The sequence below is a fragment of the Moschus berezovskii genome, chromosome 24 (assembly GCF_049115385.1).
Source record: "Moschus berezovskii isolate FMDL1 chromosome 24, NW_MosBer_1.0, whole genome shotgun sequence".
Lineage (NCBI taxonomy): Eukaryota > Metazoa > Chordata > Mammalia > Artiodactyla > Moschidae > Moschus > Moschus berezovskii.
Window position 1 is genome coordinate 57,761,305 of NC_142483.1, and position 13,797 is coordinate 57,775,101.

A 13,797-nucleotide genomic window follows, 5' to 3' on the forward strand; every position below is an offset into this window, starting at 1 on the left:
GAACTCACAAACATTTTCACAATAACAATAGTATAGGCCAGATCTTATTAGCCAGCAAAATATTAATACGAACAAGCAACCATCACCCTTGGTGCCCTTAGGGTTCTTTATGTTTCTCAAATGCACAGAAGAAACATGAAAAAATCTTTTTTTGTTCCTCAAACATAATGTTCTTGTGCCACTGCATCTCTTCCTGAGTTAATAATGCCAATGCAGACTCCTAGGCAACACTTCCCATTTATACATTTCTGGCAGTGTTCTTTGCAGAAATGGACATAGATACAGAATTCCATAGGAGAATGCTACAGCATTATATGCTGTATGTTCATAAACCAGCTCTCAAAAAAACTATATATCTAGACTTTCAAGAGTCCTCATTTACAGGCCTTGATGATTCCTGTGATATGAATACTCCCATCATGGCTGATTTTCAGATACTGAGACTATAACAAATCATGTACAGAATCTGTGAATATTTAACCACTGGCTCAGGTGCCCTACTCAGAGGCAGCTGCAGCACACCACTGGTATGACAGGGAACCTAGAAATATTCATATTCAATGCACTCTTTTATAAGAAGAGACAGAGGCTCAAAGACAGTAAGCAATCTGCCACAAGATCACAAAGTGGCCAAGCAGGTTTTAATACACAGGGTTCCACCTGAAATGCCTTCAAGTATTAAGTGAGACTTCTTGCTGTAGGAATACTCAGTGGTCTTTATATTATTGTAGAGAGACATGGATGAAAAGCATTGCCTGCCAAATCAGTAACTGTTTGGACGCCAAGCCATCAGCTGCTGTAGCCTCCCTGACTGTGTACACTGAAGGGATTCAGGATGGAGAAGAGCAGAATACTGACCCTGAGGAAAGAAGCCTGTCCAAGGGGTGATTTCCAGGAGCCCAGATTCTTGCATTTTTCCTGTACACAGAAAAACTCTAAATTTGTTAACTTGAGATGTCTAGTTTTCTTTAATTAACAGTAATCTTTTGATGTTCTGACTACTGGGTTTTTGCTGCAAAAGCTCTGTGGATATAACTGGCTTCTCTCTTGTCTCTTTGGAGCAGTCTGTCAGAGCTACCGGAGAGGCTGTCACTCACTCAGCCTTGAGTCCTCAGGAAGTTCACCAAATGAAACACAATTTTCAACTTTTAGGTTGTGTGTGTTTGTTTGTTTGTTTTTTCCCCCAAGAAGCGATTCTCAGAAAACCAGCAGCCTCATGATAACAGGAGGGAAACTGCTGAAATTCACATTCTCAGTCCCCAGCCCAGAACCAGTGAATTGCAATCTCAGGGGCCCAGACATCTGTGCTTCCACAAGCTCTCTGAGTGGTAGAGAGCAGTAGGAAAGAATCTTTCCTTAATACCTACCACTGTTTTTATGAATGAGATTCACAAACAAATAGCCAGTCTACTCCTTCACATCAGTATCCATTCCAGGAGCTTCTTCATCTGAAGCTTCTAATGTAAAGTCTATCATTTTTCACCTCTTCAATGACCTTACTTTTCAAAATAGTTTAGTTTTTCCTAACAGTAGCAAGAATAAAAAAACTGGTGAGTGATTTACCAACCAATTCCCAACTTCAACATTTTATTGACCAAAACCTAACATATTTGTATGTCTTAGCCCTGGCATCTTTCTTTTTTAAAAAACTGCTTTCAAATAAGTATTTATTTTCCAATGTTCTGTCTTACCTCTTTCACAAATCAAGGCAATTGATAGTAGCAGGGTGGGGGAGGCCCTTCCCTAATCTACATACTGCCCTGTCAACTGACTATGTATGATTATGTTAAGTATTTTGTTTTGTCTAATCTGCCATTTCCTGTTGTTTTGTATTTGTTCCCAATCTTCAAAACCAGTACAAAGGCAAATAAATACTATCTGCCTTGTTTTCCTCTTCCAATATTTTAGAAGTTGGAAAATTTACAAAATAAATATCCTCTCGACCTTGTAAAAGCATTGCAAAAGAGCAAAAGAAAAACTGAGTAATAGTTTCCCTAATTTAAAAATACCCAGCTAAGGCACAATCAAATAACAAATAGCTGCGCTGAAAATAATCAGCAACCTAAAATTAAGGACTACAATTCTTAATTCATTATCCATTATTCATATTATTTGGAGGATAAGCTTCAATATGTTTAATTGATTTGCACAGAAATAAGAGAGTTGATAACGTAAGTGTTGGTAGGCAGTAGATGAATGAAGACATTTTGGAAGGGCATTTAATCGCTACCATATTTCTTGGGAAATACAAAACTACTTGGTGACTGCGGTTCTTGGCCTTGGTGAGAAATATATTTAGTGGGCTTGGAAATAGATGTTTTCAAGGATACGAAAGGATTAGCCTTCTAATCTTCCAATTACCTGGTCCCAGCTGAACTTATATTTACCAAACAAGAACTGGCCAGAAAAGCTTTGCAACTAGCAAGTGACCATCCTGAAATCTGCAACTTCTGAGTTTTTGTGATTCCCATCACTAATACCTCACTTAAAAAAAAGAAAAAATAAAAGCAGTTTCTTTCATGAGATTCATCAATGGTTCCTCTAGCCACAAGGTGTGAGAACCCACCAACCACAACATGTGAAGTCCCACCAACACAATGTGTGAGATCCCACCAGCCGCAGGTGTGAGATCCCACCAGCCGCAGGTGTGAGATCCCAACTTCATGACTGCTCATCTTTCCAGCCAATATGTACACCTCAGCCAGCACCCCTATTTCCCTCTGCTCAAAACCTTTCTCTTTCAAAGCAAAAAGCAAACAAATTCCATTCCCCCAAATAAGCTAGACTCAGATCTCAAATATGAGTCCCATTTGTGCGGCAGAGTCTTTCTCACGGGGTACCACATGGGTAAGCCCCGAGGGGCAGGCACGGATGCAGGTGGGATGGCGCAGAGAACGGGGGCACTTACGGTTGGCACAGCTTGATTAGGTCCTGGTCAGTGGTGCCTGGTGGGAGGCCTCGAATGTACAGGTTGGTTTTACTCAACTGTTCCCCGCTGCTGTTGCTGCTGCTGTGGTTGCTGCTGCTGTTTGTGCTGGGGCTGGGAGGAGCCATGGGGTGGGGAGCTGGTGCATAGGACTGCTGGAAACAGAAAAGGCTGTTACTGGAAAAACAGAGCCAGCAACCTATTCCCAGGCCAGCAGAGCAACTCGAAAGCAATGCAAGTTTCTCGGCCTCTCCAATCCACACATGCACACTCTGCTCCGGGGCACTTCCGAGAACATCCTTTGCTCTCTCCCGCCCTCTGGCTCTGCCTCTGGATCAGCCCAGCATGGTTCCCTCCTGGTGCACCTGGGGTCTGCCCCTAGCTCACCTTTGACAGTAAGACATCTCTGCTTTTGCCTCTACTCTGCCTTCCCTCCTTTTCTCCAATGAAACTTGCTCATACTGTTTTCCTCACCATTCCTCTCCACTGTGATCACTCCATAAATAGAGATGCTATGAATGAAACAAAGAATGAATCTTATCTTGTTCTCCCATTCCCAGATCTGCTCCTTCATGGTGAACACTCTGTTTGCAGACTGGAGTCACTGTTTTCTTTCCTTGGAGTCACTCTGATCCAAAGTCTAAGCCTAGGCGCTACTGACAAACTGACAGGATAATTCTTTCTTGTGGGGGCTATTCTGTTCACTGCAGGCACGTGGCGGCATCCTTGGCCTGTACCCACCAGATTTTAGTAGTAGCCATTTCCCAGCTGTGGGTCAAAAGTGTGTCCACACACTGCCAAGTATCCTCCAGGGCAGAGAAATCTTTCTCAGGAAAGTACCATTGGTCTAACTTGTCACACTATTATGACAAAATGGAAACGATAAGATGACCCTCAATGACTTGGGAAAATACAATGTTAGGATCTTTATACCTATATATGCCTGAATTAGCAGACATTATTATTCTTTATTTCCTTTTCAAACAGGCATACCTTCAAAAGTTCTGAAAATGCATTGACCTACTGGGTTTGAGTCCTTGATGTGTCCATTATTGAAAGTGTGACCTTTGGATGGTACCTGAACCTCTCTGAGATGCAACAGTCTCGTGAAAATGAGGAGGAAAAAATTAGCCCACCTCCTATGTCATAGGGTCTTTACAAAAACTCAGTGAGTGAATAATGCAAATAGACTGGTTCCTGGGCATCATTAATTGCACAATAAATGTTAGCAATATCAAAAATTGAATAATAATAATCACAATCATGATATTTGTGAGTCATATCTGTCTTTTGTGTGTGCACTCAATCATGTCCAACTCTTTGCAGCCCCATAGACTGTAACCTGCCAGCCTCCTCTGTGGCAGAATTTCCAGGCAAGAATACTGGAGTGGGTTGTCATTTCCTCCTCCAGGGGATCTTTCCAACCCACGGATCAAACCCGTGTCTCTTACATCTGCTGCATTGGCAGGCAGGTTCTTTACCACTAGCACCACTTGGGAAGTCCCAGTGATCTTAACCTTTAAATCTATCCTAGATTCTCTCAACTATCATCTAGAATGCTATATAAATATACAGTGAATGTATCCATCATGATTCCAGTGGGGACATGTTGGAGACATCTAACCTGAATACTCATCAGCTGTTCTATCAGGGGTGAGAAGTGAGTACTTATCCAACAGCCAGTGGGGGTTTCTTAAACACTCAAGCTACACCCCGCACAATAAAAATTGAGTGATCACAGCACTTGGCCCATAAAGACAGGAGGCATTGTCTGGTCTTGTTTCTTGCGATAATAATCCATTTTACACCCTCCAAGATTTCAGATGTGCCTTAGTCTCTATTCCCAACTGGCTCTAAGACAAAGCCTCTTGGATATGGAAAGTAAGGCTATAGCTGATTCCCTTGGGTCTTTGCTCTCCGTTCCCTGCACAGTGATCTATTGCAAAGACACATTGCTTTCTGCCTCTCTGCATTCTTGCAGTCTCCATGCTGGAAGCCTTGGTGTTAGCTGCATTCAACCACTTCTTCAGTATGACTTAATCTAAGAGCAACATGCTTAACATAGAATTTGAAAGTGAATGAAATGGGAGAATGCTTTCTGTTCTCAATATTTGAATAAAATAACAACTATTCATTGTCTTTTGGAATGTCATATCTGCATAAAGCTGAATAAAGTTTCCTGGCTGACATTAAAAAAAAATTCCTTCTTGACCTACAAATTCTACTTCCTGCCTCGAACACCCGGGAACACGTAAGCTCTCCCCGTTTACAAGCCCTGCACTCAGTAGGTGTTTAACATGGCCTTGCTGAAGCTGCGTTCTGGTCAGTGTATCTCACAACCAGACAGAGGGGATTTATTTCTGATTTCCCTCCTGTGCGCTAGTCTCTCAAACTTCCCAGTTTTTTTCAGGCTGTTTCTTACCACTTTCACCTCCCCTCTCTCCACATTCTTTGAATTCCATTCTGTACTCAGGCTTCCTTTAAAATGAGGCTTTGTTTAAAGCACTTTTCCCATTGCAGAACCTTTAAAACCACCAGGGAGCCAGAAAAATGTCTCCAGCTTTATGTATCACAGATCAGATGGACCGGTTCAGACCACGTGAGTCCCTGACTGATCAAATAAGAATGCACCAACTATAGGGTGATCAATCTGTGTTGACTTAATTCTTTTTTCGCCCCAGGGGTCTTTGCGAGCATCTTCATAACTAGACATCATTTAGTAGATTGCATGGTGCTTAAAACCATTAATGTGCCCTCCAAAGGGCACACTGTATTCACTGGGAAAAATTAAAACAAAATGGTCAAAAATGAATCAAAGTGGGAATAAGGAGAGAGAACTTGTATGCATGGAAATGAGACATATATAATTTAGAAATGGAAGTAGAAGCACCAGATTCTTGTAGAGAGAGATGTATTTCCAAAAACCTTTTGAAAAATACATACAATGAAGAGTGGTTTTCTTTTTCTTTTTTTTTTTATTGGAGGCTAATTATTTTACAATATTATATTGGTTGGTTTTGCCATACATTGACATGAATCCGCCCCGGGTGTACATGAGTTCCCCTTTCTGAACCCCGCTCCCACCTCCCTCCTCTCCTTATCCTCCCTCTGGGTCATCCCTCACACCAGCCCCGAGCATCCTGTATCATGCATTGATCCTGAACTGGTGATTCATTTCACATATGATAATATACATGTTTCAATGCCATTCTCCCAAATCATCCCACCCTCACCCTCTCCCACAGAGTCCCAAAGACTGTTCTATACATCTGTGGTTTTCTATGTCCTATTCTTGTTTGTAAGTTCTAGAAATTCTACTGAAAGATGTAGGCTTTCTCAGTCTTATTGAATCAACAATCGCACAGTTTTTTAAGACCCAGTGCCAACACTCTTGCTAATCCTTGATATTTTCATTTATCCATTGATACACTGAACGATTCAGGTAGCACCCTACATTATAAATCGCTTTTGTTTAAAATATTATAAATTCCTTCCTCTGTACTCATTTTCAAAATACATATCCTTTAATCAACGAAATGTTGGCAGAAGTTTCCCAGAATGTCTGACAAATGCACAGGCTTAAATGAATTAATTTGTGAAAAGCAAAAGCGATTTTGCATACTCTGGCTACCAAGGACAAATGACTGAACTACAGCCTCTTTAAAAAAAGGAAAAAAAGGAGCGTCAATAACCTTTAGGGGTCAATGGGTCAGAGAAGCCACTTTGTTGATTAAAAGTGGTTCTGATTCCATTTCCAATTCTTTTTTAGATGGATTTGCAATTTTATCATTGATCAACATTTAAATCATTTTGAGGCAGTAAGAGAGTTTAAAATGTTAAGAAACAAAAATTATTTCCTTCAGATAAAATTGGCTTTGCCACCTCAAAGTCAGACTTTATAGATCCTCTTTAGGAAGGGTGAGGACGTGCAGTCTGGGGATACAGAACATTGTTACACTGAGCTGTACCAGGGCAAGGCACTGCTGTGAATTTGCAGCGTCAGCCTGTTAGAACTGATAGCAACAGCACACTTTCAGCAGAGGGGCTTCAGATAGCACTCCACTGAGGAGGGGCACGGAGAGCTTGGCATGAAGCTGCATGTGCCTGGGAAGTAAGTCTTTCTTAGACGTTTTTTTTGTTCATGGTGGCATTGCTGGAAGGGTCTGTTAGGGATTCTAACATGAGGGCAAAAGCCCCCTTAACCACATGTCAGCACTGCTAAAATCAGTTGATCGGCACCAGTGTCCTCTTTAGGAAGTTAAATAAAATTACCTAGCATTCATTTTGGAAGATGCTATTCTTAATGACTCTAATAATTATAGGTACCATTTGCCATCTGCTTGCCAAGCGTGCTATATGTTATCTTCAGAACAGTCCAAGGAGGCAAACCATTTCCTTCACGGTTTACAGATGAGAAAACTGAGGCACAGAAAGGACCAGTGACCTGCTCAAGGTCGCACAGCTGGGCCCCAGTTTCATCCTCGGGGGCCTGACTGCAGAAGCCACACATCTCCCCAGGATGCTCCTCAGAACCTTGCCTCTTCATGGTAGGGGCACCAAGAAACACAAAATCCCTCCTTGCAGAGAACTCTGCAGGATGGCGTCCTGCCGGGAGCTCTGGCCTGTCCGAGGACAAAGGCAGATGGAAAGACCAATGATGATAAACAGTAAACAATCAAAGGAAGGTCCACAAGCCCTCTCCCCCCATCAGAATTTAAATGAAGTTCACCTTAAATTTAATTTCAAAGGGGAAGTGACCATCAGAAGCAAGCGTGTTCTGAGTTTTTCAAATAATGTCAAACGAGAGGGTTCATTTGTCAAGATTCATGCTTTGTTATTTAATAACAGGAAAATGAACTGGCTTGTAGATCATCCCAAGCAGCTGATTCATTTAGTGTGCTTTGTTAATATGCCTCATTTTTCAAGTTTGAAAAGTGAATCAACCAGGTCCTCCTACAATCTTGGAGAATGTGTGGCTTGGAGGGCGGCCCATCTGTGGTTTCAGCCCTTAGCTAGATATTTTGGAGATAAATTGGAGAAGGATGTCAGTTGTGTTTTTGTTTGTTTGCTTGTTTTCCTGTTTGCTTGGACAGAAAGCACTTGGTACCTCAAATAAACATTTACATACCGATAGAGTAAAGCAAATTGTTAAAAACCATCTTTTACATGAAGTCACGCAATATTGGATGGGTGCCTTGCTGAAGGTGGCGCTGTAATGCACAGATCTTAACCAGGTCATTTTTAACCAGGGTCCCCTCCCTGACCCTCCTGACATTTTGGACAGGATAGTTCTCTGTTGTGAGGGGCTGTCCTGTGCATTGCAGGATATTTAACTGTATCCCCATCTTCTACCACTAGAGGCCAGCTGTGCTATCCTCCCCCCAAGTTGTGGCAACCAAAAATGTCCCCAGATATTGTCGAAGGTGCCCTGGAGCTATGACATCACCCCTGGTTGAGAACCACTGCTTCATACAGATCCATCCTCTCTCCTAGCAAGACCAGTAAAGTCCCCATTGTGGAATAATGACAATAACTCAATGGCCTAAAACTACTCATTGAACACCCTCTCGTCTCACCAAAATTCAGCTTCTTGCCCTGCAGTGCATACACTGGTTACCTCCCCACACCTCCACCCTTTGCTACTAACACTGCCACATTTACGTCTCAGCAGACGTGGTCTGAAACTGAAACCTACTTCTCCCTTTGATTGAAAACATAACTCTTTTACAAAGAGAATTTTAAATATTTTCTGCGTGCAATTCTCCTTGGCTGGGAATCATGGGGTCTCGATGCCAAACTTCAGTCAATTCTCTTTGCAGCGTCTGGCTGCTGGCAGGATCCTGAAGCAGTTGGTCTGGTGGTTTGGGGTAGCCTTGGACTCCATCGTGCAGCAGTCTGCTCTGCGGATGGTCTCCCCAATTTGTTTTCATTCATCTCCAGTGCAAGAGAATTTGTACTCTTTTATCCACTCAAGGGTAAAGCCCTGGATAAAGTCTCCTGTGGGACTGACATGCCAAGTCTTTTACTCTCCAAAAATGAATACAGACCACATTCCTGTCTTGAATCATACATTATTTAGCCTGCACGTACACATGCAATCCATCGCGCAGTGGCTGCTGCTGCTGAGGCAGGCTGTTGCAGTCCTCCCCCAGGCAGGGTAATTTCCACGTAACCTCATTTCTGCAGACCTGTCCTCTGGTATCAACACTCCATGAGACAGTGGACGTGACAGGAATCATGGCACGTGCTACAGTGCTTATGAGAGCCTCAAATGAGGGTGAAGAAGAATACTGTCCATGCAAGCAATAAGAAACACAGCTAAATTAATATCTAAGGCAAGCTATGCGACTGTGGCCAGAGTTTCATGAACCACCTATAGGATGGCTTTGCAATTTTCTGTGAGGCAATTGTCTCTCCCTTCTGAAGACTATGACTGTAGAAAACAATCACTTCAATTATGCCTTTTATAATAGAGTTTGGAGAAAACCTGCCTCTCTTCTCTTTCCGCAACCAGAGCTCAGCTATGGAAATGAGCACTAAAGGATGAAAGTCCCCACAGAAGGCATTCATGTGTACATTCTGTCTACTGGCCTAAGTAATGACTGCTGTCAGCAATAGTACCAGACTGCTTAGGAGCTCTAAACTGGCTGCTGAGAATCCATGCCACCACCAACTAGGCACTTAAGCCCCTGGTCTCAAGCAAAAGATGGATTATGTTCATATGACTGCATAGGACAGTTGTGAGGCTTTGAAGCCCTAATACATATAAATTAAATATAAAACATTTAGCCCAGTGTCTAGCACAGATTTAACACTAAATAATTTTTTTGTTTTTATCATTTACATTATCATCATGGGGCAGATCCTTAGAATGAACAGGAATCTCTCAGTCCCAGTTGGAGTAGCTGCTTAGTCACTAAGTCGCATCTGACTCTTCCCAAACCCTAAGGACAGTAGCCCGCCAGCCTCCTCTGTCCATGGATTTCCCAGGCAAGGGTACTGGAGTGGGTTGCCATTTCCTTCTCCAGGGGATCTTCCTGACCTAAAGATCAAACCCAAGTCTCCTGCATTGTCAGCAGCTTCTTTATCACTAAGCCACCAGGGAAGCCCCCAGGTTGGAGTAACTGACCTTTAAGGGGGAGCTCAAGAGTTAATCTTTTTTTAAGCATGGCCATCAGATGAAACTATGTCTTTAGAACTGGGGTTTGCCACTTTTTATCAAGGAACAAACAACACTAAGCAGATGGAATAATCACTGTGGTTAGAACAGATGATTAATTTCAAGGTATTTGCTAAACACTACTGGCTACCCACTCCAGTATTCTTGCCTGGAGAATTCCAAGGACAGAAGAGCCTGGCAGTCTATAGTCCACAGGGTCACAAAGAGTCGGACATGACTGAGCAACTAACACTTCCACTTTTCACCGAGGTTTGATTAAAATTCTGTTCGGATGAGATTCACTTTTGCTCTAAATATTAGTAATGTGTGAACACTCCCACAGATTGCATCATAGAAGATTGCTCTGTGCTATTTATAAACAGTCTGAAGTCATCGAACTCCATTCAGAGGGTTCAATATTAAGTGACATTTTAAAATTCATGGTACTTGGAAACACAAGCAAAGTAGTAACTGTTCACTTCAAGCAGCTATAAATGAGTTTCATTAATAAATTTACAAACTAGAGATGAGTAACTGCTATGAACAACGGAACAGCCATTTATAAAGATTGCTCAGCTCTCCAAATGCCAATAGCATCTGGTCTCTGCCCCAACCCCTCTTTTAATGTGGCCAACTCTTGATCTTTTCAAGGAAAAAGAAACACAATTACGACACACTTCAAGTCTTCATTTTGAAAATAACCCAGACAGCTCATGATTCCAATACTGATAATGGTTGGTTCCTCCTGCAAAAGTTGAGCCATGATTGGTTCCTCAGGTAGAGATTACAATGTCCATAAGTTACACATTTATCAGTAATAATTAGAATTCCCTGGAAATGCTGAGAGTGACTAATCCCTGTATGGTACCTCTATACTCTCTGGGGAATACTTCGGCGATAAACTCAAACCTCTGCTTTCATGATGGGCTAGAATCACTGGGAAAAGAATGAAAATCTAAAACAGGTCCTTATCAGCTGCTGATGGAGAATTTTGGGAGTGACAGTGGCCAGTTCCTCAATTCAGAAAGAAATTAGAGACAGAGGAGGGAAGGGACTTGCTCTTGTGCCTTATATGTTTACTTAAATTTTTAGTTTTTCCTCGATAATCTCTAATTTTGACATTTTCCTTCATTTTTATATTCTATGTCTCACACTTAATATACCCTGTTTCCCTGAAATCACAATTGGCGATACTGCCAAGAATTTATTTTCTAGCATTCTCATGCATGCCGTTCTAAATAAAATAGAGACCAACAGACATAGCTTGAACACCTGCTATAAAACATGCTGACCTAGTTCTTTACTGCAACTCAATCAACACGTTCAAAGTTTCCGTCATGAAACAAAACAAGCCATTTTTCCATGAAATGACTAACTTCCATATTAACCAATCACATTACTGATCGGGTGACTGGCAGCTAATCAGTAATAACAAGAAAGCATTTTGTTTCAAATGGTGTCTGACACAAATTGTTGCCGATTACAGAAGGCCAATCAAGAACATCAAATGGCATAAGGCTTTTCTGACACATCAAAATGGTTTTGGCCAATTAAATTGGGGTTTAGTTTTTCTGAAAGTAGATCTGTGATGAATTGAGAGCAATGCAATAATCACCAAATATCATGTAAGTCCTATCTCCTTTCCTTGTCCAAGCTCCCATCCCACCTCCATAAAGTCCCTGCAGCCCACTCCTGATTCTATTTCCTTCTATTTCCTACTTTCAGGGACCAGTCATGCTATGCCATAGTCACATGTGTATCTCTGCCTTATTTTGTCTTCTTCCCTTCACCTGGAATAACTGGGCTGCATTCCCATATCTTATTCTAGGGTGGCTCTAAAATATATCTTACAAACACCTTCGGGACACTTAAAATTTTTTTTTTTAATTAGGGACAGTTTTGAGAATAAAAGAATGAGATCTTAGGATTAAACTAGGTCACAATGTATAAACTGAAACCATCCAAAGCAAATTGTAATATACAGTCATCCTATAATTACCTTCTCTACATCTCACATATTCCTCCAGTAAAACCTAAAATTCCATCCCATGTCATAGAGTTTTTTTTGCTTATTGCTTTAGACCTATTTAATTTCTCTCTCGTTTTCATTTTCTACATTCTTAAAATCTACAAAAGGTCATAAAATAAGAAACGAGAATAGCAAAGGCTAATGTTCACTGACTGTGTATTATATGCCAGGCACAGCTCAAAGAGCTTTACATTCAGTGTTTTACTGAACCACGTAAGAACTTTTAGGGGGGCTTTCCCAGGTGGCTTAGTGGTAAATGAATCCACCTTTCAATGCAGGAGGTACAGGATACATCGAATCGAACCCTGGCCCGGAAGAGACCCTAGAGGAGGAAATGGCAACCCACTCCAATATTCTTGCCTGGAGAATACCATGGACAGAGGAGCCTGGGAGTTACAGTCCATGGGGTCACAAAAGAATTGGACATGACTGAGTGAGTGAGCATACAAGCACACAGATTTCTTAGAGGTAGATCCTATTATTATGCTCACATTGGAGCTGGGAATACTGAGGCTTGTGAGATAACAGGGCTTTCCAAGGCTGTGCAGTTACTCTGCAGCAGGTCCAGGACCTGAAGCTGGGCAGTGTTCATCCAGCTCATTCCAGATATGTGTCGTCCAGACAGCAGCCACTAGTCACATGTAGCTATTTAAACGGAAAGATAATTCAAATAAAATGAAAGAAAAAAATCAGTTTCTCCATCATTCTACCCACACATCCAATGGTCAGAGCCACTGGTACTAAGCGTATGTCAAAAAGGCAGGCGCAGCCCATCACTGTCAGGGCAGGAAGTTCTGCACATGCTGGTGGAGATCATCCTTGAAATTCCAAGGCTCTGACTCCCACAACGCTCCGAGCGAAATAAAGGCCACAGATTCTATGTTGCTCCTCATACTTTTAAAAGAGTCATTGATCTCTTTTCAGTACAGACCACATTTCAGTTTTTTCTCCGTCATGATTGGGTCTAGATTTTGGCATATAAAATCTCTCTTTCAACTAATCCCTCCCCTGACCTAATAGTGGACATCATTAAAAGAAATTTCCAGGAAGTCAAATATAATCTGTAGGAAGGACAAGATGTATTTTATCTACTTTTAACTAATAAAAATGAAGTGTCATCTGTATTGCAAAACTGCTAAATACCAAGACAAGAGAGACAAGAGAGCAATTGAGGGAAACTGCTGGTACAGAATAAAGGTCTCTGGTTTTGGCAGTCAAGCTTCATGTCTGCAAAGGAAATTTTGCATTTTCAATATGACATCATTTACTTTATGTTCATATCCCCCACAAAACAGCGCCCCTACCCCATGATGTCTGCTATCCGACCGATTTTATTTGTCTGTAGACTGGACCAAGATGAAAAGTGAGAATGCTTTCGTACAGTGAACTACTGAGGCAATTCAGCAAATTCATAAACAAAAACTTATACTCCATGACATAAAATAATTGTCTTGTTTTATTAGCCAATTCATTCATGTTTTATTGATGAAGCAAAATTAAATGTGAACAGAACCTACACTTTGAAAGTCCTAAATCTAACAAATTTAGACTATAAAACACAATAATTTCCTCAAGAAGACAAAGCTAGAGTACAGATCAAAAATGTGACAGCAATTAATACCTGCAAAGTAATTGCTACGTTATAAAAATTGGAAGAAACACTTGCAGATAATTTGCTATGAA

General features: G+C 41.4%; 1 protein-coding gene across 7 annotated transcripts in view; it reads right to left on the reverse strand.

Annotated features, from left to right (window-relative positions):
* RBMS3 (RNA binding motif single stranded interacting protein 3) overlaps positions 1–13,797 on the reverse strand; it is an 841,063-nt gene that overhangs the window by 670,144 nt on the left and 157,122 nt on the right. For 5 of the 7 annotated variants that reach the window (XM_055414770.2, XM_055414766.2, XM_055414760.2 and 2 more), the window contains exon 2: positions 2,909–3,081. In XM_055414770.2, the coding sequence (XP_055270745.1) occupies positions 2,909–3,081 (173 nt within the window). The remainder of the gene's footprint in view (positions 1–2,908; positions 3,082–13,797) is intronic. The other 2 variants (XM_055414762.2, XM_055414768.2) reach the window with 1 other exon arrangement.